At 34.7% G+C, this 24,712-nt stretch overlaps 2 protein-coding genes across 2 annotated transcripts; both read left to right on the top strand.

Annotated features, from left to right (window-relative positions):
* Positions 1-1,340: 1,340 nt before the first annotated feature.
* LOC133854628 (GDT1-like protein 1, chloroplastic) lies at positions 1,341-8,592 on the top strand. The gene is made up of 12 exons (XM_062290873.1): positions 1,341-1,612; positions 1,773-1,842; positions 2,445-2,747; positions 3,288-3,341; positions 3,787-3,848; positions 4,405-4,473; positions 5,007-5,058; positions 5,233-5,307; positions 5,431-5,560; positions 6,415-6,485; positions 6,790-6,837; positions 8,309-8,592. The coding sequence occupies exons 1-12, from the start codon at positions 1,476-1,478 to the stop codon at positions 8,378-8,380; spliced, it is 1,143 nt and encodes a 380-aa protein (XP_062146857.1). The 5' UTR covers positions 1,341-1,475; the 3' UTR covers positions 8,381-8,592.
* Positions 8,593-18,957: 10,365 nt separating this feature from the next.
* Positions 18,958-24,484, top strand: LOC133854020 (uncharacterized). The gene is made up of 3 exons (XM_062290041.1): positions 18,958-19,135; positions 20,474-20,537; positions 21,809-24,484. Exon 3 carries the CDS (start codon positions 22,088-22,090, stop codon positions 24,113-24,115), a length of 2,028 nt encoding a protein of 675 aa, XP_062146025.1. The 5' UTR covers positions 18,958-19,135; positions 20,474-20,537; positions 21,809-22,087; the 3' UTR covers positions 24,116-24,484.
* Positions 24,485-24,712: the final 228 nt, after the last annotated feature.

The following is a 24,712-nucleotide window of genomic DNA, read 5'->3' as shown; positions in this document are numbered from 1 at the left end:
CACCAAAGAGATGCAAATCACATGCTATGTAAACTTCTTTTACACCGGCCCCTATATAGAATATTGCACTAGGGTCGGATAAGGCTCTGCTGAGCCCAACAAGCCCAGCCCACGGTGGCAAATGGGATACGATCACAATTTTTAAATCTTTTAGAATAATTATATGTACTCACGGAATTAATTTGAAAAAACGTTAGAGATTAACCAGAACAAATAATTTTTATTGAAAACGTCATGAATTCCTTGGAAACTTTTATAATAAATGGAATATACAAGATTGTGATCAATTAATAATGTAAAGCCCCTATATATATATAGAATTGGACATTAACATAATTTTTGTTTATATCAACATCATAATATTATGGAAAAATTGCACCGTTGATCCTTGTGGTATGCCATAATTATTTTTTACTCCCTATGGTTTAAAAAGTTCATGGGAGGTCCTCGTGGTATGTAATAATTACAAATCGATCCCTTGCATCAAATTCTGTTAAATTTTTTAACAGATTCCATCAAATGTCACGTCAGCGACACGTGTCCATCTTAATAAAAAAATATAAATTTATTAAAAAATAAATGAAAATACTTATTTTTTTTAAAAACAAAAAAAAAAAGGCTGAAAGGGTGGCTTGGCCACCCCTTTGGGGGTGGCGTGCCAAGCCACCCGTTCAGTTTTTTTTTTTTTTTTGAATTTTTTTTTATTTTTTTTTTAAAAAATAAGTATTTTTATTTATTTTTTAATAAATTTATATTTTTTTATTAAGATGGACACATGTCGCCATCTTATTGGCAACACGTGTCGCTGACGTGGCATTTGATGGAATCTGTTAAAAAATTTAACAGAATTTGACGCAAGGGATCGATTTGTAATTATTGCATACCACGAGAACCTTCTATGAACTTTTTAAACCATAGGGAATAAAAAATAATTATGACATACTACAGGGACCAACGGTGCAATTTTTCCTAGAATTTAGTACAAAAAAAAAAAATTATAGGAGATTTTCCGTAATTTTTTCAACGGTCGCGATTTAATTTCAAATTTTTCATAATAAAAAAAAGAAAAAAAAAAAAAAGGAAATTAGATATAAACCATTGGAAAAAAAAACTTTAGAACATCTTTTGTAGCTTTTTTACTACATATTGTCGCAGAAGATTAGAATATATTGTAGAAGGTTTAAAATTAATAATTTTTTTTTATAAAAAAAAAAAATAATAAAAAAAAAAAATAAAAAAAATCATACATTTGATAATAAATAAGATAATAAAATCATTAACTATTTAATTAAAAATAATAACTACTTGAAATTACTCTCTAAACGAAATCATCCACAAAGGAAACGGTATTGGCGCTACACCCAGATAGCTTATCTTCCGACGTTATCATTTCAGAGGGCAGCAACCAAAGGCCCAGACTTCACGCGCACGCACACACAGAGCCAGAGACGACGAGAGAGAGAGAGAGAGAGAGAATGCGAAGCTTGACGCTCTCAGAGAGCGTGTTGGGGGCAAAGTCAGTGCCTTCATGTTTCTTGTTTTCTTTGAGTTCACGCTTGAAGAAGCAGAATTCCAAGCCTTCTGGTCCAGACCCAAGTCTCATTTTTGCGAGGTAACTATGATTTGTGAATTCCCATGTCAGTTTGAGAACATATTGTAGATTTTTCAATGCAATTAGCCCCAAGTTTGCATTCCTCGAGACTATGAAGAAAAGAATGTGAATAGAGAAAGCATTTTTGCTGCTGAAAGAAGCTATTAACTTGCTCTTGCAGATATTCAAGCCGATGGTCTGCAAACACTGGATACTTTTTACAAAGAACCACTGGAAGTTCAGATGGTCTTGTAATATTTCTCTATTCCCATGTACCTTTTTTTTTTTTTTTTAATTTACTATAAGTTGCTTTTCACTGTAGAAAAAATTGGAAGATTCTTATTTTTTACTTTCTTTTGGGTACAATACAAGGTACAATCAAATTTCTTCACTGAATGATATAATAATGAAAAGGTTGTTCTCAACCTTCATTATTGTTTGAATTGGCTAATTGATTGTTATGTAAATAGACTTGCTAAGTCAAGAAACTGCTCAACAAGCTCAAACTGTAATGAACTTACCATAATGTGGGAACAGTTCATGGAAAATGCCATGCTATTCTTTTTCTAAGGCTTAAATTCATGTACTTATCTTTGTGGTGTTTCTCTTATTTTATTTTAGTTTTTTCCTAGAAAAACTTGTATGTCGACATTCTCTCTGATGGTTAAGAGTTGGGGGTATCTGGACATTCTATCATTGGAGGCTGACTTTTTTTTTCTTTTAAATGTTTATTATAAGTGTCACTGTTGACATATTTCAGCCTTGTTTTCTGGTTTTAAGCATTGATTGGATAATCGTCAGCCTTTGGTTTCTTGTTATGTATGTTAATTGGAAATTTTACATTTTGACTCAGGAATTAAGGTGTCTTGACTACAGGACCTGCAAAGTGAATTCAGAATCAACGCCAGTGATGGATGATTGCTGTGTTTTGTACGAATCACTTGAAAAGAATAATTCAAGAAGGGAATGTCACATAGCTACTGATATAGTTGCTTCTAATGATTCATTCGGTGGTATTATGAAGTTTTTGCTGGCGTTTGGGTTTCTCACACTTCAAGGCTCTCAACCAGCACTTGCTGTTTCAGACATTGCTAGCGGGTTGCAGTCAATCCCTTATTTAGGGGACCTTGGTGATATTAGCACAGGTTTTGCTTCAGTTAGGATAATCTCCCTGTAACTTGTACAAACTTGTTTTCTAATTGTAAGTGAAGCATAAATTGTAATTGGAATGTTTTCTTAATTCAGAGATCATGATGGAACATGAAACTCTCTGTTAACATTAAGAACTCATATCTGTGTTGCTGAACTTAAAATTTTAGGTCTTTTGGTAAGTGTTATGATAAAATTTCCTACATTTATTTAGAAAATATTAATTAAATTATTAAATCAACAATGTCCTATCAACTTAAACTTTTGGGATAAGTGGTGATTTAACATTGTATCAAACCAAAGATCTTAAGTTCGAATCTTGTCTTCGTCATTTGCCTCCAATTTCAATAAAACATTTCATGTGTTGGGCCTCACTTATTAAGAAAAATTTTGAGTCCACACATGAAGAGGAGTGTTAGAATATTAATTAGATGATAAAATCAACATTTTTCTATTAGCTTAAACTTTTGGGATAAATATTGATTTTAACAAGCATATGGAAAAGTGCATTCCCAACAATTAAACTATCAATGAATTTCTGGTGCAGGCATTCTTGCTGATCTTTTTCTCAGAACTAGGGGACAAGACCTTTTTTATTGCGGTAAGAGTGACTTGTTATCGAGATGTACACTTTTAATTTACTTCTCATTAATAGTTTTGGGCACGGTTGATCAACTGAGATATTGCCTCACAAAAAACAGTAACACATACAATTTTGTTAAGAGAAATGCTAAACACTCCCTGACGTGGCTTTTAAAATCACTATTAGATCAAAATCTAAAGGTGATCCATCTCAAATCCAATGGTGATTTTAAAAACCACGTCAGGGAGTGTAGGAGTGAGAGTGTGTATAGCTTCTTTGTTAATACTTATTTTTGGTCTCAATTTACTTTGAAGTAAACAGGAGATACTAAACATAAGAAAAGATCCATAATGTTTCAAGGATCTATCTTTTTCTTTGTCATTACTATGTATATTCTCTAGTTTTACATTAAAGATAGAACATTATGACCCTGCCTAATTTGAACGTTTAATGTTCTGTGCAGGCGCTTCTAGCAGCTAGGAACTCTGCTGCTGTTGTTTTTACTGGGACTTTTGGTGCACTTGCGTATGTTATATTCTGTTTATTCATGGTGATTTAGATGTCCTTTGCATTGTCCACTTTTCTTTTTACTTTTTTTTTTTTTTGGCCAATGAGTTCTAACTTAAATGGCACTGTCTCCCTGAATAAGAGCAAGAGGGAAAGTGAGATCGTGTGTTTGAGACCCACTATTTTTGTGTGTAATTTAGCATTTAAAAGCAAAACTTTTTGTGTAGTGAGATTTTTCGTGAGTATAGGTTATCCAGGATTTATTAGTTTTTAAGTTATCAGTGTTAAGACAATTGGACAACTCATGTTAGTAAATATGGGTAAGCATCTTCCTCTACCTTGACAAATAGCAAGAAAACAGTTAACTTGTAATGTATGTATGACTGTAGTTTTCAACGTGCCTAATCACATCAAATGTAGCAGTGATTTCTCTTTCTATGACTGAGCATTTTAAATTGTGCATCTTTCATAATATCTTGTCAATATCTAATAAATGGGTTCACTACCAAGGACTAGTTATTGAGCATTTTGCCAATTCTTTAAAATCATTGAGGTGCCTGTTTATCATGGGCAGGGCAATGACCATCATATCTGTTGGCCTTGGACGAACTTTTCACTACATTGATGAAATCCTACCATTCAGGTACTTTCCTGAAATCCTAGTTCAAGGTGGGAACCTGGTGTATGAAATTTAAATATTGGGAGCCTGGTAGTTGATATTCTATAAATGACATGCTATTAAGTGCAGCAGACATTACTATATATCACAGACATTGTTAAATTTTTTTTTTCACATGGGACATGTACTGTCTAAAATTCAAGTAATCAAATAATTTCGACCATTTATACATGAAACTTTTCAAAACTAGCAATATCCCTTTTAATATATCAGAAGATTTGAACAAACCGGATTATCATGCTTGTTAGAACTCATTGATTTATGGCTGGAACTTGCCTGACCAGTATAATCTATAGCACAATGCTGGTTTTTCTTCTGGGGGGATCTGCCCTCTATGTTTTATGTGCTGGTATATTTATGGAAAAGTATTCTTGGTGTCTTGGAGGATTCTAGACCTCCTACTAAAATATTACTTGGATCTTCCAAATATTAGTTTCAGTTGAAAATGGTATTTTTAACTTGTCAGGTATGGCTCTAATATAGTCTGTTGATCACAGGTTCGGTGAAACTGATTTGCCCATTGATGACATTGCCGCAGTTTTCCTTTTGGTAAATTTCTTTTTTCGTCTCCTTTTAATTTTTAGCTAGAAAGGAAGAATTATACATCATGTTCCTAGACAAGCATTGTATATAATGTGGGTGATGTGACAGCCATAAAAACTCTAAAAACTATATTATTAGATGAAGTAAACTGTGCCAGTCTGCTAATTGAAATTGATATAGGTATATTTTGGGGTTTCAACCTTGCTTGATGCCACCTCAAGTGATAGTCTAAAAGCAGAAGATGAACAAAAGGAGGTAAAATTTTTAATAAGCACTAATTTTAGCTTTCTTTCATTTTCTTCTTTTTCTAATGCTTTGTGATATTTATGTCATGGTCAGAGTTAATTCTACTAAATGTCATCTTTGCCTTTGAACCAGGCAGAGTTAGCGGTTTCAAAATTTTCAGGAAATGGTGCTGGTATCTTATCTGCCGCTAGTACCGTTATTAGCACTTTTGCCTTAGTTTTTGTTGCTGAATGGGGTGACAAATCATTTTTCTCCACAATAGGTGAGTGCAAAGCAAAAAACCTGTAGTATTTATCATATTTTACACTAACAATACACAGTTGTGAAGGAATTGTATTTCATAAGAAAGCATCCTTTCTCTCTTGCTGCATGCAAAACTTTGGGAGACAAATCTCTGCCCAGGTGGATGATCTTGTTTTGATAACAACAATAAAGCTGGCACTTTTGAACCCATATGACACTTTTATTTTGTACCCAATTTCAGATTAATTTGAAAGAAACTTACTATTTCGATTGTAATTGTGATAAAACAAAAAATGAACTCTTGAAAAAATACAAGATCAGGTTACCAAGAAAGATAGGAAATATCGATTGCGATATCCTAAAACTTGGAAGGTGAATCTCATACAGAAAGATGACGGACATCAATCGTTACAACCTCAAATTTTAAGAATGAATTATATTCATAATATGGGATGGACTTGTTCAGAATACGTTGAAAAACAAAGTAAACTCTTTGAAATGTGATGTAGTAATAAAATACAATTCCAGTAGTGTTTGTGTTCTTGCAGTTGAATTTTCTTTTCATTTTCTCTCTATGTTTTCCTTCTTATTAAAATTGTCCATCTATAGCCTGTCTAACATATCCATCTAGCTGCTTGAAATTGTTTGGTTTAGATGATAATATATATATATATATATATATATATATATATATATATATATATATATATATATATATATATATATATATATATATCTGGATTATTTTGATTTATTTTATTGCTAGTGAATTTACATTGCACCAATGGTACATGAGACGGGTTCCACTTTTTGTCCTGATGCAATTTTTTTTCTCGTAGTCTTTTGTACTAACACAAATTTTCTCTTATGCAGCACTTGCTGCCGCATCTTCGCCCCTCGGAGTCATCGGGGGAGCACTAGCCGGTCATGGCGTCGCAACTCTGGTAACTCTTTTTTATTTTTTTGAAAGAATAATGCCTTTCTTTTGGAGCAATAAATTATAAGTCAACTGTAACTTTGAAGTCTATATTAAATTTTCAAATTGCTTTCTATTTGAAAACTCTCTTTTATTATTGAACATATTTTATGACCTAAAAGCCTGTGATCAGTGGCTGTATGTAAATTCAAGGTTTTGCATATCAGCTGTCTAGAATTACTTGACAACTTAAATTATATCCAATTTGAAAAAATTATATCCAACTTAAATATGTGGACTTACTTTATTTGAAAAAATTCTTTTGCATGCAGATTGCTGTTTTGGGAGGTTCAATACTGGGGACATTTTTGTCAGAGAAGGTATGTTTAAGCTTTCGACCTTCTTTTCATCAACTCTTAGACATTCTCTATGATATTGTTCTTGCTAAGCATAGCCATTAAGTTTTAAGATTTCCCCTGAATTTGAAACTAAAAAATGCGGTTATTCTATTTTTTATAACCGCAACCGCCCCGCCTTAGGCAGTTAATGGTTATTTAAAGCTATAACTGCACCGGTTACAGTTAGCAGTTATATGCAACATAAGTATATGATATAATTAAGAAATCCTAATAACTCTCAAATAATTCGACATTCTTGTATCCAGAATTTGTTCTGTTAGAAACACATTAAGACCATCGGACAAAATCTAGTCAGTAGATCACTTCTTTATTAGAAGACAGACCAACTACTACCAGAAGGAATCCAGCCATTGGATTTCTTCTTTTGCTGACAGACATACGTGTAGTCCAACAATGTAACTATCAAACTTAGATAGCTGCTACAGATGAGTCAGCAGCATCATGGTGTGTATATGTGCCCTGAAAAGGACCACATGGTGGACCAACATGCTCAAGCAAGCAGATAAATTCTCCCCCATCAGACTTCCCAGTTGCAACTACTAACATGCATCCGACATTTTCCACCCTTCTGACCCCACTGCTTACTTTAATTGAGACTATTATGTCTTAAGGTGGGAAAAATAGGCTATATTTGTCAACGTACTGAATTCTTGTTTTCTGTATTCAATTTCGATTTTTCACTCTTTTTAATTACATTAACAAGCAACACAAAACAATTATCAAAGTACAACTTTTTTTTTATAAATTGTATTGGAGGAGTATTTTGACAAAGTAGGTGCTTAATTTTTGCAGGATATGAGCAGTGAGCTAACTTATTATTTAAAAAAATTAAAAGAGAAAAAGAATTAGAGTGGCCGTGTGTCTACCCTAAGTGGAGGGCGGGTGGCCACACAAAGCCAACCCTATCTGGTTGGGGTGGCCGCAGGGGTGGTCACGTGGCCACCTCTCTCCTCCATGGAGGGTGGACACACATCCACTCTCTTTTTTTCTTTTTAATTTTTTATAAGTAAGGCTCTACCTTTATTTGGGTTTTCTCAAAATAAGCAAGCGTGTACTCTATAGAAACATTTTTTCAAATGTGGACCTCAAAATACACTTCTCACATTTATGTCACATCAAAACACTTTTAAAACTAAAAACACAAAACACTTATCCAAACACATTACCAAACATAACTTTAATCTTTCTTTTAGAATTTACTTGTACTCTAACGAAATGCCTTTCTTTACAAGACTGTTTTCCTCTAAACTGGGATAGAAGAAATTTTTCCAACCAAATGCATGTGAAAAATAAATAAAAAATTACATGAATTTTGAATACGTTAGTTTAATAGACTGAGTTGGATAAATTTTCTCTGCCCACTTTGAAGGAAAACATTTGTCATTCTTTGCATACAATAAGGAAGTCATCTGGTCCCTTGTTCCTTGTGCAGGCCATTGCCTACATTGGAGGTGTTCTTTTTCTCGTCTTTGCCGCAGTAACATTGATTGAGATAGTAAGTTAGAGATTAGAATTTGTACATTTTTATAAACTCATAGAACACCAATTCCTTCTATTTCCATTCATTCAAGAACTATTATATCATTGTGATTATTATATACTTGTCTTAATCGGAGGTAATCATGTTGATAATGGCTCCCGTCATGGATTAGATGTAGACCAAGTTGAACACATTCTGTTAGAATACATTGAGAATATCCTGGATACTTTGCACCATTGATGGTCTCGAGCTAGAAGCCTAAAACAGCTTGTATTGTTGAAGCAAAGCCCAATAATGCTTTGGTCTTTTGGGTTTTCCTGAGTTCATAAAATGGAGTTCAGTAGTAAAGGCTGACAATTTTTCGACACAATCTACAAATTCAACACGAAATTAGCGTGTTAAGGTTGAAGGGTCTGAACAATTTAATTAAATGAATCGGGTTAGGGTTGATCTATATAGTCTTATAATCATGTCTCTGTTACACACCTATAACTTTTTATTATATTTTCTTGATAAAACTTGTAAAAGAATCAACAATGAAATTCAACAGAAACCTGAATTGCATTGATGATGAAGAAATGATTTGTTTACAAGCTAAACTGATCTAATTCGAGGAAGATTGGCCTCCCAATTATCAACTAAACTAAACGAAGAACTAAAACAACAATTCTTCTTCCATGCTCATTTACAAAGTCTTTGGGCTATTTATAGACAATCCAACCCCACTACTAAACTGAATAACATCTCACTCTAACAGCCCACAATCGCAGCCCTTAACCAACTCAAAAGCCCATATCTTCTTGCAACTATCACTTGCCACGTAACCCACATACACATTGGCATATTGCCACGTATACCCTTTTGAGTATACCTTTGACAGTCTCAATACAACCCAGACGTAACAAGCGACTTTTAGAGCTACCAATTTTTTACACAAGCTGTGAATCCGATATGAACTTGGTGCAAAATTAACGGGTTATGGTTAGTTTATATAATCTTATATTCATTTTTCAACATAGGGTTGGTTTAATAGATTTTGAGACCTAAGACAACAAATTTAGGCGATGCCTTTTTTATATTTAAATATTTAATTTTTTCCGAACGATTTGCAAAATTCATCTTTGTTAGGAGACATTGAATTTTAGCATATGTCATATTTTGTGTTGAGCTACATATAATTTTTTTTTTAATGTAGAATTTAATTTACTTCATTTTGAAAAATTATTTTAATGGACAACTTAGTCTTTTAGTTTTAAATTCATATAAATTTATGACTTTAGAAACTGTTTTAGGTGTAAAATTAATGTAACATTCTATTTTTTCTTTTCTTTTCTTTTCTTTCTTAATATCTTAGAATTCAATTCTTTGTATTTATTTTTTACTGTAATTGAGGTCTTAATTAAAGAGTACTAACTTTTTATAATTGGGGCCTTAATTAAAGAGCATTGACTAACTTTCTTTAATTATACTATCACTATGTGAGGCCTTATTTAATTAATAGCCTTAGGCGATTGACTAATTTGCCTAATCTATCAGTCGGCCCTGACTCGAGCTTAACACACGAACGAAGACAAATCCGAAATGTCACCAAAAAGATGAGAAGGAAACTAAAAACAAATCTTATGTAAAAAATTGTTTCTTTTTTCTTTAATTGGTCTAAGAAAAAGAAGTTTGATTATTCTCTCCTTTGTGTGTGTGGTGGGGTAGGGAAGAAGTGAAAATTGAAGATAGACAAATCACAAATGTGTAGACATGTGAGAGCCTTGTGAGAGGGCAGAAAGATAAGAGACGTGGCAAAACCTAGCGGGGACGTGGCACATCCTCGCCCATCCGTTTAACCTTTTACGGAGAATCAAATAGTCGTAAAAGCATGAACGTGGAACCGGTGGAAGGCAGACAAATCCCACTCCAAGCCTCCCCAACTTTTTCCCACTTTGCCTTCCAACACTGCCTCCATGTCCCTTCAATCCAATATATATATATATATATATATATATATTATTTAATCATTATTCAGGGAATTTCAAACACTAGCTTGAATTAAACTATTTACCATGATTCCAAAAAAAAAAAAAAAAAAAAATCCCTATGATACCATTAGTGTTCAAAGATGCCATTATTCAGAATTTTTGAAGGTGCCAAGTAGCTTCGTGTCAAAATTGGTTGCCATTTCCCCTATCAACTTACCATTATATATGCTTTGTTACTTTTTCTCTTTACTTTGATTGTTCCTTCTACTCACTTTACCATCTCTTAGAATGCTTGGTCCAAAAGAAAAAAAGAAAGAAATAAAAAATTCTATTCACCAAAATAATCTATCACCCGTCCTATCAATCGTTGTTCCTTATTGAATGAATTCATCCATTTGATTGAACTACACGAGTGTTAAAAAGAATATAAATCGATTATTCTGTCTAAAAATGACCAAGGCTTTTGTCCTGTGTTTTGTGTGCACAAGACGCATGGTAAGGTTATCATATTTAATTTGCAACTGAAGATGCAAAAAATTAAGAATAATCAGAGAGCTCGTCTCTCCTTTTCCCCTCTCCAGTGAATTTTCCTTGGTCCTTTGCCTTGTTTTCCTCTTCTTAGCTTCGACTAGCTCGGCTATTCCTCCTCCCCCTTCCCATATTTCTTTTTTTCCCTTTTCTTTTCCCTTTTTTTCTTGCACTTTTGTCTGCAACTTGGAAGATAGATCTACTATGTTCCACTCCTCCGCACCGCTCCTTCATTACCATTTGGCCTCCACAACTTCCGTCAACACCACTCGCCTCTGCACGTCCTCACCACGCGCACCTCTTCCGTCGATTTTTTTTTTTTTGTACACGCTTCAGACCTTTGGCTTTCCCTTTACAATAGATCTCCATAATTGGAATCTTCTTTTTACCTTTAGAGAACTCCAAATATGATAACCGTTATGGTTTTGGTGTATACTAAGCTCTCCCTGTCAGGCACCTCCCTCACCGAACATCGAGGTAGAACTTCTCTTAAGTGCTCATTTCCTGCCATAGTGCTTATCTTCGATCAATCGCTATAATAAGTATTTGTGTAGGTAGTTCCGTTTCAAGATTACCATCGCAAACCGTCTCTCGTAGGGGCCAATCTTAATATTAATATAAATATGTGTACTTCACCTATGTTTATCATAAATCCAATATTCCCCTCTCCCACAAAAAAGACATTCTTTTGTTATAATTTGTAAATGAATAGGCCAAGATCTTGTGGGGACATGTGGTCATGTGGTCGAGCTCAAGGAGGGCTTTCCTTAAACACGACACAGACAACCATACAGCCGTACGAATCATAATGATGGCATTGGTTGATTTTTATGGGGATGATTGTCACGTGAGGGGCTCGTGGGGGGAATATCAATGGGCATATTCCTTGATTGAAAAGTCTGTCTGCGGAAAGCACCTCGGTCTGTCCACAAAACAGTCCAAAAGTGCAAATATTTTAATATAAATACCAAAATAGCAATTAGGAAGAGCTTTAAAAGTCAAACAAAATCATGCTCAAAGAACAAACACTATTTTTTTTATCTTACGATTAAATTGAATAAAAATAAAATATTTAGTCAATTGATTTTTTTTTTTTTTTCTGGACAAGGTAAAATCCATTACAATAAAGAAAAACATATGGATTCCATAGATTTACAAGCATAGCTAAAAAGATGGTCTAGATATTAAGAAAAGGACGAGGGGAAAAATAGGGACGGAAAAAAATTTAACTTTAAGGGGTCGGATTTTGATTTTTTTTCTTTTCTTAACAAATGTTGATGTAAGAGCTAATGGGCACGGTCACATCAGCATAATGAGGTAAATGTGTAGTATATAGCATTACTCTTACTAGTAACCGTGGAGGTTTTTTTATTTTTATTTTTTTAGGTCAAATTTCAATCATTTACAAACCATCTCGATCACCAATTACAATGGTAGAGATAAAAACAAGATAACCGTCTATCCAAATATTCTCTAAAAGTCATAAAGTTGTCGTCTTCGCTAAACGATGACTGTCATGCTTGCATCTCATTTCGTGCGTCTCCCTTATCATGGTCGCAGACTATTAAATGCCATCTCCACTTATCAATCAATTGTTCATACCGACTCGTTCAATAATCTTCCTTCGTTCTATATAAAGCGTATGTAGAAAGGTGGATGGCTGCGAATATATTAAAGAATATGCATTAGAGTATGATTTATTAGTAGAAAAAAGCTAGAATTGTCAAAGCAAGAGGAAACTTTCTTTGTATTTTCTTGGTAAAAAGGTGGTGAGATGGATCTTTGAAAGAGTGAGTATGATCCGGCGGTCCACAATCGTTCTTGGACATGGAAAGATAAGGGAATCAATTCTTTGACTTTTTTCTATGGCTTAAAAATCTTGACTTTTCTAACGTTGGAAAATCCGTGTGGGGCTTGATCTTCTCTAAGCACCACTCTTTTTATTTCTTTTTTTATTATTTTTTTTATTTTTATTTTTTTTTTGAATGGAGCATTTAGCTTTTTTGAGTAATTATCAAGCTGATCACACCGACCCCTCTTTTATGTTTCTCCAAACATGCATGACCTCCGAAAACGACGTAGCTCTATATATATATATATATATAAATAAAAAAAATAAAAAATAAAAAACCACCTAACCACTGACTTTCTTTGCCTTTGTTTTAGTACCTTAATCGCATATACGAGGTAGTCGTGCGACCACCCACTTCTCACAGTAGGAGGTGGCTGCGCAGCCATGAAATTTAATAATTCTAGTAATTTGATGACTGTGCTTATTAGTGATGAGGAATTTTATGACGGGTCGTTGATGTGGCAATGTGCAATATATGCACGTGCTACAAAACGATTAGATAAAACGTGGCGTTTCATCAAGAAAAAGTTACCGGAAGTGCTTTGATAATGAACTAAATATTAAAGATTTATTTGATCAGTTTTGAACCCCATTGAGTAATTTGATCAAATTAATGTTAAACCCATAGACTGATACAATATTTTTCCCTTTTAAAAATATAGTAAACATTAAGCTAGTACATGTTGTGCTTGATAAAAAAATAATAATAAATAAATAAAGATCTGCCAATATTCTACATTTAAACCATAAATTATGAATATGATTTAAGAAAATGGAAAATTACTAAACTAACCACTGTGGCCCAAGCTTATATCAAACCAATCCTTAAGACAAAAATTATCTTGTATGCTTTTTCTATTAAATTAATCATTTGATCCAATTCGCCAAAAAATAAATTAAAATTAAAAAATTAAAATTTTATTTGAAAAGGCTTATCTCAAATGAGGTGGCTATCTAGCCTTATCTAGTGTTGTGAGGAGACTTTTCCACGAAGGGGTGGCCGACCACCCCTCATTTGGTAGGGGTTACTGCCGTGTGAGGGCATAACTTTTTTTAAAAAAAAAACAAAAAAAAATTAAAAGGGTAAAATTATAGTTTTATAAGGATTTCATTAAAAAAAAAAATTAAATTAAATTGGATGGAATAATTTTTTAATTTTTTCTTAAGAAAAAAATTAAATAATAAAACTGTCCTAAGAATTGTGATTAAAAAAGAGTCAACACCCACGCGCTAGAGAAGGTCGTGGCGGGGGGGGGGGGGGGGGGGCGGGTTTCAACTTTTAACCATGGTGGTTAAGGCAAACGGCCAATGATATGTATAAAATCCAGTCGTGGGACCCACGGGGGTGGTCTTGCAGGGGAAAGTAGCGAAGTAGAGTGGGGTCCAGGAGAGGTGAAGCACCAAGAGCGGTGACGAGCCGCTCCCGACCCGGGTGAACGTCACGTCAGGGAGACGTGTCAGAAGGGTGGCGTGGTCCGTACGATGAAACCACGCCGATTTCGTATCGCCACGCGACCAAACCCCTGACCTTCCGAAGCTGCCTAGGGATTACCGTTAGGTTGCCGGGTTTTTGCCTCCACGCGGCAATTGTGTATTCGGGTGAAGAACTTGGCCAGGTTCATGTTCGTCCAAACACAACCACCTAGAAAATAAAAAATAACACAAAATTAATTAGATAATTATACTATTCATAGTTTCATACTCATTTATTATATTTATTAATTAGATAACCATACCTTTCACATTTATTTATCATATTCATTTCACAATAACAGATAATATTTTTATTTTTTTAGTGACGGACATGTACTCTATTTTAACCTTTCACATTTATTTATCATATTCATTTCATAATAACAGATAATATTTTTATTTTTTTAGTGACGGACATGTACACTATTTTAACCGTTATGAAATGAACTTAAAAAGTAGCATTACTAAATATTATAATTTTATCAACCATTCATTGAATAATGCTGACGTGATTTCAACTAATCATTGAATTAATTATTGTTAAATTAAAAAAGAATAATGCTATATGCTATAATTATATCCAACAATATTGATATGGTGCTTCCAACCAAATCGATTCTCATTGGAATTGTGTCTCTTGGCCCAATTGGTTTTCGTCGGAGCTAATAGTGGTGGTTGTGAGTGGCTCAAAGCATGGGTTCTACCTAGAAAAAAAAAAAAAAAAAAAATAGAAACAAGGGAAATCAACCTCCTTATCTTTATTTGGGTTTTTTAGGCCCTAATCGAATGGGTTGATGGGATCAAAAAATTTCAGTTGTTGATGTTGATTTTCTTTGGATTGAACTTTTGGGAGTGATCTGGTTAAAATGAAACTAGATAGAGTGTTTGTAACTTGATCCTCTTTTTTTTTTTTTTTTTTTTTTTTTTTTTTTTTTTTTTTTTTTTTGTGTGTCCTGTTGTTCTTGACTGAGAATGGGAGAGGGGAATATTTTTTTGGATTCATCATGTTTTTTTGTTGGGAGCAATGGATGGGTGTTTTAGGGGCATAGGCACCTAAAAGGTTGGGGTCCATGATTCCTCCAAAAAATTTCAAAACCCTTAAAAAAATTTTATTTTTTAAGGATTAATCATATGATTGCCCCGGCAAAAACAAAATTCAACCGTTCAAAAAGTTTACTTTACTAGTAAAAACTAGACGACCCGAATCTACCCTTTTCTAGATGGGTAAACAATTACTTAAATCCTTTTTTGCTGAGAGTGAATGTGAAAGCAGAAAACCACAGTTCTCTACTTGTATAGATAGGGTGTTGTACTTTATGGTAGGTCTGAAAATTTGGGTTGGCAATTAGGTTTGGCTTGACCTGCCAACCCGTTAAGAGTCAAACCGAACAAAACCCATTTAATTAAAATGGGTCAAACGCTTCATCTCTGATACAACCCGCGAGTGACCTGACACACTTGACCTGTTTAATAAACATGTCACAAATGGGTCAATCCATTTGACATGTTTAAACAAAAAGCGAATCATTTGACTCGTTTTGACCCAAACACAAACTGTTTAACATGTTTGACTCGTTTCAACATGTATGTATTATGTAAAAAACATATATAATTTCATAAACCGGTAAGCGGGTTGACCCGTTTATGACCTAAACCTTTTTTTTTTTTTCTCTAAACCCTAACCCTCTACTCCTCCAGTGTCATGTCGGGTTCATATCGAATTTAAAAAAAAAAATTGTCACCAAAGACTGTAAATCCCTATACATGATACATGAGTTTGCTATCACGAACTCTCATGAAATCTATAAGAATATGTAGTATAGTGTAGACTACAAAACCCATTAGAACTATGCAAATTGTTGAACACACAAGAAGAATATTCGTTATATAATATAGATTTAATATTCTCCTCTGTCGTCAACTATAAAAGGAACTCTATAATAAATAATATACACAATAATTATACCATTTTCAAATTGTTGGACAGCTTTAGCAAGATTGCTTGAATTGCTCTTTCTTAGACCAATAAGTCAATAACGAATGGTAAAGATGGAATAGACATAAAGCTATCATTTTCCTAAAAGGAATTTCAATTTTTATCAACGTAATTACTTACGTTGAGTCACACAAAATAATTAAATAAATAAATATATATATATATATATATATATATATATATATATATATATATATGATTTCTTCACCGTATTTAGCCACATAAGATTTTGAATGATTCACGTATGATTTGACATGCTGTAAATTTTATTAATTTGGGTTAGATGAATTTTCCTAAATTCACTTAAAAAAATCTATTAAAAATTAATATTTATTTTTGAAGTAAGTAATTCTCATGTACAATTTTTTTTACAGCACTTAAGCCAAATCCGTAATTCACACATGCATTACGTGCCCTTAAAATATATATTAATGTAATAAATTGAATTAAATTAATTTTTTTTTTCCGACCCAATTGAAAGGAACACTTTGCACAACGTTTGGGTAGTAGGATAAGTTAATAAGATTGTGTTAATTAATCAAAGTGCAAATTTATGTGCCTATCATGTGACAAATCGGGCTGCGACTAGAATTTATTCTGACTGCATTCTCATTATTTTCTCTCTATCTGGTTTTTTTCCTCCATGTATCGGAAGAGACTCCCCCTCATCTTTCTTTGTTTCCTGTTTTTCTTTTCTTTCCTTTTATTGTACTTCAAAAAAAAAAAAAAAAAAAAAATTGTGTCAATTCAGATTTCTTAAAATACAAAATGTACCAATAAAAAAATAAAAATAAAAAATACAAAATGTGATTAAGGTGGAGCAAAGACCATGAATTGCTGGTCATATTTCATCCATTCATAAGTGCATAATAGTCTTTTGCAAGGGTCAAAATAAAGATTAGTCTCTTGGCATATAAGTTAAAAAACTGACAAAAACAATGAGCCCATCACTTTCTCAGAAAAGTCAAAGCCACAAAACTTTATTTTTATAACAAACCATTTAATTGAAGATTCCAACCAACCAAACAGCAGTTTCCTTAATTTTTATTTTTATTTTAATTTAAGAAATTAAGTTTTTTTTTTTGTTGTTTTAATTCAAATAAATTTCGCAATAACTTCATTTATTATTTTTTTATACCATTTAAATATTATTCAAATTAATATTATTAAAAAAAGAGAAGAACGAGAGAGACAGAAAACTCTTTTTATTAAAATAAGGATAAGTAAAGTTCAAGTGATACCCAAAATATTGACTAGCATTTTTAGCTTCTCTTGACTTTCTCTTGGATTATGGAACACCAAAAGAGCCTGCTCCAGGTGAACGGAATTATATAACATCTTTTTGGCAAAGTAAAACATGCTATCGGACCTATTGATATTTGGGTTTCTCTTACTCTAGATAGTTACAAGCCGCATCTTTTTTAGTTGAATTCTCATTCGACTTTCACTTACTTGATTTCTCTTCGGTGCAATTCTTTTATTCTTGTTAATTGTATTTCTTTCTTATGTACTTATTAAAAAAAAAAAAAAAAAAAAATATGCTTTTGGTTGCCCTAGAAGCCGTACGTGTCTTTATAGGAAGTCTTCTTTGTGGATCCCATAATGAACATGTAATATTGGCAAAATTACAATAGGCCCATTTTTCATAGCACTCAAATCAAACCATCATGTCAACAATAACAAAGATGATTTAAGAAGAAATTAGAATCTTATCTCCACTCTAAGTTATACCAATAAACTATGGATATAAGAACAACCACCTATCACATATTTTATTACATCTTCTTACCAAAAAAAAAAAAAAAATGATATATAGGAAGCCATTTTAATTATTATACAATTATATATAAACAAAATTTTTCTTTAAATTAGGTTAGAGGAAATTTCACCAATACAGATTATAAAATTCACATATGTTTCGAGTATGTAGTTCTCATGTGCATCGATTTGACATATAGAATATGCTTCGAATAAATCTTTACGTGTTTCAAATGTATTTTACACCTCAGACATGATAATTGATTTATTTTTTAAAATATTTTTACATAGTTTAACGTATGTAAAAAAAATCAAAATCTATCCATTTCTTCCATACTCATTGTCTCCCATTTAAAATAAAAAGGAAACATATCCGAAATTGATTGATATGTTAGTTTTGAATGTGAAGTATGATAAAGCTACCAAATAAATCAAATGTTCACACTGTCTATAATTTCAAAACCTAGGGTTTTCAAGTTTCCTTACCTTATTTTAATAAGTGCTGATTTAAACCCCGATTTAAATGCTAATTTGGAGATGAAAATATGATTTTTAACGTTTCTCTTATTATTAATTTTTTGAAATCGTTCTTGCATTCATCTCATTGATGAGAAAATAAAAATAAAAATGAACAATACGATTAGCTATTACAATATTATTAATACACTAGGGCTTCTTCCATGTGAACGTCAATGCATGTTTTACTAGCCTATGAGCCGCACCCCATTCACTTTTACTATTGAAAAGACTTCATTCCAATTCGGACATCGTGAATTAATTAGCCATAACGACACCAATTTTTTGTTGTCGTTTCTTACTTGTTCAGATATATCATCAAATTGTATTTCAGTCGAATAACGATCTATAGAATAACGTTATTTTAATTATATATATATATATATATATTTGTCATCGATTTTCTCCTAAAATGCCTAAACATGACGCAGCGATTGGCACCTACCAATATCGAAAGCTAACCGTGGTTACTCCACTATAATAATAATATAAATTTGCTAAACCCACAGTGCTGGTGTTGGCTTTGACACGCCTATTCTCTCTCTCTCTCTCTCTTGCTCTGTCTCTCTCTGTCTCTGGGGCTAGTTACCTCTCTTGTTTGTGCCGGCGGCTCTATGCCCTAGGCTCTCTCTTTCTTATAAACCGCCGCCGCCGCAACAAATCGGGAATCGAATCGAAAATTTAAGGTAAAAACCTCTTTAGAGCCTTTGGGTTGCTCCGATTTCTCTTTTCCAAAACTTCGGTTTTTGAAGGATTCGGTCTGTGTTTTCATGCTCCGTTTGGTTATGCCGAGAAATGAGCAGGGAATTTTTTTTCTTTATTCTTCTTGGTTTAATTTGAGCTGAGAGAGCTGGGCAAAGAGCTGTGAATTTTGGTTTCCTTTGTCTTGCTTCGTTTTCTTGGCAATTCTTGGCAACCAATCGGAGCTTAGTGTGCTCTTTGTTGTGTATTTTCTTTATTTTAAAGTCTCTGTTTATTCAAGATCATTTACCAATTTCGCAAACAAAATTTCAATTTTTTTTTTTTGTTCTTTAGGTTTTAATCTTAGTTGAGTGAATTCGTAATTCATTTTAACTGAGATTTTGCTGGATTCATGGTTTCGATCTTTGGAGGACCCAGCTTGTTTTATATTGTTGACATGTAAATTTCTGATTTGAATTCTTACTTTTCGTTTTGAAGCGCTCGTTTGAATTGTGTAGATTGTGATTTGTTTTAGGTGGTTTCCCCTGTTTTGGTTTATCTTTATGGATTTTTTTTGGTATGTAACATTTTGGTTTCTGGGTAATGAGCAACTCAGCCTAATTGCTGTTTCAGGCAGTTAAGTAATGATGTCTTTACGAGCTAAAAGTTTAGGCTTTTGCTTTTGGGTTATGTTTTGTTGTCAACCGGACAGAGATTGAATAAGTTTTTAGTTTATTCTTGCTGGTGAGACTGTTCTGTTCTGTGGGTTCTCCTCGGATTTGTGGAAAAAAGCTGTTAAATCCAATGTATTCAATACATGTCTTATGGTCTGTTTCTACGGACTGTGTTTCTAAATCTGAGTTACTTTAATCTACTTGGAATTTGATGCTTGTTTTAACGAATTGTTATTTTCTGATTCCCTAATGATTCCTCACTGCTTGCCATCAATTATATTGAGAAAAAAGATCAAAAGACGATATAAATTATTGGGTTTTGGTCTAATAATTTTGCATAAGAGAAAAATGTTGAGCTTCAGATTTCTTCACCCTCAGCTTTTTTTCCATTAACAATTATTTAATTGTAGTTTTCACTGGCAGAGGGGCATACGTTTAGTTTTGTTCTTTCTATACCTGTCTCATATTTGTCTTCTATAAGCTGTCATTCTACCTCAAAATCATGTATGCTTAAGAAACAATAATTTTCTTTCCATTTTCTCTATTTACAATTAAATTTGTTCTCTGTCAGCCAATTCTCCAAATATCATTCCCTTGTCCATTCGTATTATCTACATAATTGGTTTTTTTTTTTTCCTGATGATATCACGTTCCCTCCTACGTATCCAGGGCCTTAGCTGCTTTTGCTGTGCATTGTGAACAGCTCCTGCTTTTTCAGAGCATAAGAAAAGAGGTATCTCTTAAATCTGTTATTCCATTCAGGAACTTGTTATCTAAGGTTCTATTATGTCAATGTACTGGAAGCACTCTGTAATTTTTTTTTTTTTTTTTTTGGTTGCAAAAAGCTAAGCTGAGTTTTTGCTTCTTGAAGCAGTCAAAGTACTTACAACCGTCTAAAAGATTGTTAACAATTTAGTTAATAATAGCATTCAGACAAGTGTTCTTGTGATTATATTGGAAATAATGGAAATCCCTTCTCATATTAATTAAAACCAAGAATTCCTTGAAATTTCCCATACTAGATGGACTTAAGATTCTACATCAACGTAGTCTGAAGAACCAGTATGGTTTGTATTCTGAATTTTATTGTGATAAATCTTTGGTATACTAACCCTTCTATTGTGGTCCATCTGGATGGCTGAGAGTTTATTTATAATACGTCCATATTACTTGTTTTCTTTTTAGTAAATATGAGCTCTCTCTCTCTCTCTCTCTCTCTCCAACGTTTTTTCCTGGAAAGTAGCCATGATGTAATTCATTATTCTAATATAAGTCACCTTGTAATATCCTCGTCCCTTCTGATCTACTGATCTCCAGCATTTGTGCAGCAACTGTGCTCATTTGTCTTATGCTTAAAAATTGTATTGTGTTAATATGTCGTATATTCATAATGCTGTCACTCGTTTGATGTGATCTTTGGAGGGTCTGTTTTTGATTTCATTTTTTTTAAAGATGCGTTTCCATAAATTGAACATTCGTAGAAGGAAAACTGTTATAAACATTGTTTGAATTCTCCTCCTTGTTTTTTACTCGAAAAATGCATTTCTGAACTTTTAACTTTCTAAAGTGGTGTATTTTTATTCTTTGGTTTCTCACAGACAAAAGACATGAGATAATAAAATATTTTATTTGTCATCAGATTCTTAAACAAAAGACTTCTGTTGCCCTACCAATGACATTCCTGTACCTTAATCTATGGGTGTAAACAATTTACCTTAGGAACAGGATATGCTGCTGAAAAACAAATTTGTTAAGTTCTCAGCCTACTTTCTGTTCGTCACCTCTTAGGATTATACTGTTTGATTGTCTGTCAATTCTTGAATGTTTCCTTGAATTTCTAAGCTATCATCCACTTCTATGGAATGGTAAACTGTCGAGAATTTGAGGATTTGTGCATGATGGAAGCATGATTTGTGTTTTAATTTAGTGATTGTTTTAGTTACTCAATCTGATTGTGATTATCAGCTATGGTTCCTTGTTCTAACTATGTGATCTATGGAGCAGGATGATTGACTGCTGCAATGTTATTGTGAAGGAATCAAGTCCAATCAAATTCATTTTCACCTGTTCCAACTGATCAGTTGAAGTTCGGTTTAAATTTCTACTTTAAGAAATGGATCGGTGTGACACATCAGGATTTGTTAGTGGGGGTGGGATGGAATCCTTAGGAGACATCTAACCCTAGTTTTGTAGCTAATATTCTTCACCCGGAAGTCAGGCAGACTGTTTGTTGCAACTAAGATTAGGGGTTTGGTAGCATTGTAACTATTCAGCTTTTATTTCATGGATACCAGGTGCCAGAACTTGGGGTTTACTGCAAATTATTCCTCAAATGCATTCAAGATTTTGGGAAATTCGGGGCAAGTTGTGGGAGCTGGAGCTGTAGCTGAGTATGTCACAGATACTGATTTACGGCTTGATTTTCCTGGTTCTTCTATACCTTACATGTCCACCTCAAAGGGTATCAAAAGGAAGTGGGGTTTGGTGGATGGGTCCATGGGCCAGCTAGTTGGCTCTTCATTGTCTCTTGGGCTTGGCTGTTCATCAAGCTCCTCAGATAGCAAGGGCAGTTCAGCAACTGCTTGCACTACAATGTCTTCAGCCAAAGAAACAGATGAGGAGTCCTCAATGGATATTGAATTGGACTTCTCGCTCCATCTCAGTGGTGAGAAGGTACCCAGCCCGAAAAAACCTGCTAGTTCAAATTTGAAAGCACTGGAGCTGCCACTCAAGGTTGATTTGGAGTTAAGTCTCTCTACTGGGCTCTCTGAATCCGACATCACTAGTGTCCATCCAGATTCAACTCCGTTTCATTTGGGAATGGAGATGCCACCAATTGTTTGTGGGGCCCAAAATGCGGATGAAGGATCAACGTCATGTCGGTGGAAACCAGGGATTATTTTGCCGTCGTTGAAGACTCCAATGAACCCAGCGGCTAGCTTTCTTTTCAACCCAGTTCCCAGAAAAATTGATGCAATTCCTATTGTTCCAGACCTCTCATCAAGTTTATTAACAACAGCAAACAGCTCAGTCACCTGTTCTTCTCGGATAACACAGCAGCAACATGCACAACTTCGTAGTGGTAGTTCTAAGACATGTCAAGTCGAGGGATGTGGAAAGGGGGCCAGAGGTGCTTCTGGCCGTTGTATTTCTCATGGAGGTGGTCGGAGGTGCCAGAGGGTTGGTTGCCACAAGGGAGCTGAGGGTCGGACTGTGTACTGCAAGGCTCACGGGGGTGGTCGGCGATGCGAGCACCTTGGGTGCACAAAGAGTGCAGAAGGGCGGACAGATTACTGTATTGCCCATGGTGGTGGTCGGAGGTGCAGTCATGAGGGTTGCACTCGAGCTGCCAGAGGAAAATCAGGATTGTGTATCAGGCATGGTGGTGGGAAGAGATGTCAAAGAGAAAATTGCACAAAGAGTGCAGAAGGCCTCTCAGGTCTTTGCATCTCACATGGAGGTGGCCGCCGATGCCAAGCTAGGGGATGCACAAAAGGGGCACAAGGGAGCACAATGTTTTGCAAGGCTCATGGTGGGGGGAAACGGTGTACGGCTCCAGGGTGCACCAAAGGTGCTGAGGGGAGCACGCCTTATTGCAAGGGCCACGGTGGAGGGAAAAGATGTGCATTCCAAGGTGGGGTTTGTACGAAGAGTGTGCATGGAGGTACCAACTTCTGTGTGGCACATGGGGGTGGTAAAAGGTGTGCTGTGCCTGAGTGCACAAAGAGTGCAAGGGGAAGGACAGATTATTGTGTCCGTCATGGTGGGGGGAAGAGATGCAAGTTTGATGGGTGTGGCAAAAGTGCACAAGGAAGCACCGATTTTTGCAAGGCACATGGTGGAGGAAAGAAGTGTTCTTGGGGCCATCCTGGATCAGAATATGGCAGCCAACCTGGTGGCCCTTGCAACTCCTTTGCCAGGGGGAAGACAGGTCTCTGTGCTCATCATAGTGGCCTGGTTCAGGATAAGAGGGTTCATGGAGGTGTTACCCTGGGACCTATGGTTCAGGACCCTGATCTCATCCAGCCAGGGAAAGAGGTCATCACTGAGGATATGAATGTTGATGTTCTGAAGATAGGGAGAACCTATTCTGATTTGAAACCATATGGAGTCCCAAATGCTCAACTCTCAGTTGGGGAAGGAAACCTCCCATTGGTGCCGGTATATGTTCCAGAAGGTAGGGTGCATGGGGGAAGTTTGATGGCATTGCTGACAGCCAGTTCTGATCTTGGCTCAAGCAGGGGTAAAGGTGTAGTTGTTGCTTCATCAGAGCCAATGAAATCTTACAGGACCCCTCATGGCTGGATGTAAGGCTACTTTCTCTCCCTTGTTCTTCATATTATCCCGGTGGTTGGTAGTGTTGTTCAGCATGTTTGTGTCCTTTGCTTCTAGTTTGTTCAGTGGTTTGATCTCGTTAGAAGTAGTTCTCATTCATTGGTTCAAATGGAGAGAACCCGTAAATGCTTTGACACCCTTCTGTAATAGTTGGGGAAATGAAGTTAGGAGATAGTTTGCATTTCGAGTCAGGTCTTTGGTGTTCTTTCCTGTAAATAGTAATATTTTATATTTGTCCAGCAGGTTATTGTGAATACAGGTTACTACCTGTAAGTTTGGTCAGTTGGTCAGACATTGTGGTTGTAATAAAGTCTTTACCGGGATCATGTTTCCTGTTGCAGTGCTTCTTGCTTGTTTACTCTATTTGAATTAGTTAGTGCTCAGGAGCTGTTGTAATCCAGCAACAATTTGTGGACTTCTCAAAGTTGATGTTGCTACTCCCCTGATATTAGGGTGCTCACGTGGGCGGTTAAAAATTGTCACACTCGTTAGCATGAGTTATGGGCAAATTTTCAGCCTCTAACCCTAGGCGAGGGGATACCATATCTCCTATCTGAACATATGCAGGCGGAT

The sequence above is a fragment of the Alnus glutinosa genome, chromosome 13 (genome assembly GCF_958979055.1).
Source record: "Alnus glutinosa chromosome 13, dhAlnGlut1.1, whole genome shotgun sequence".
NCBI classification, from domain to species: domain Eukaryota; kingdom Viridiplantae; phylum Streptophyta; class Magnoliopsida; order Fagales; family Betulaceae; genus Alnus; species Alnus glutinosa.
This window is presented reverse-complemented; position numbering and strand designations above follow the sequence as displayed.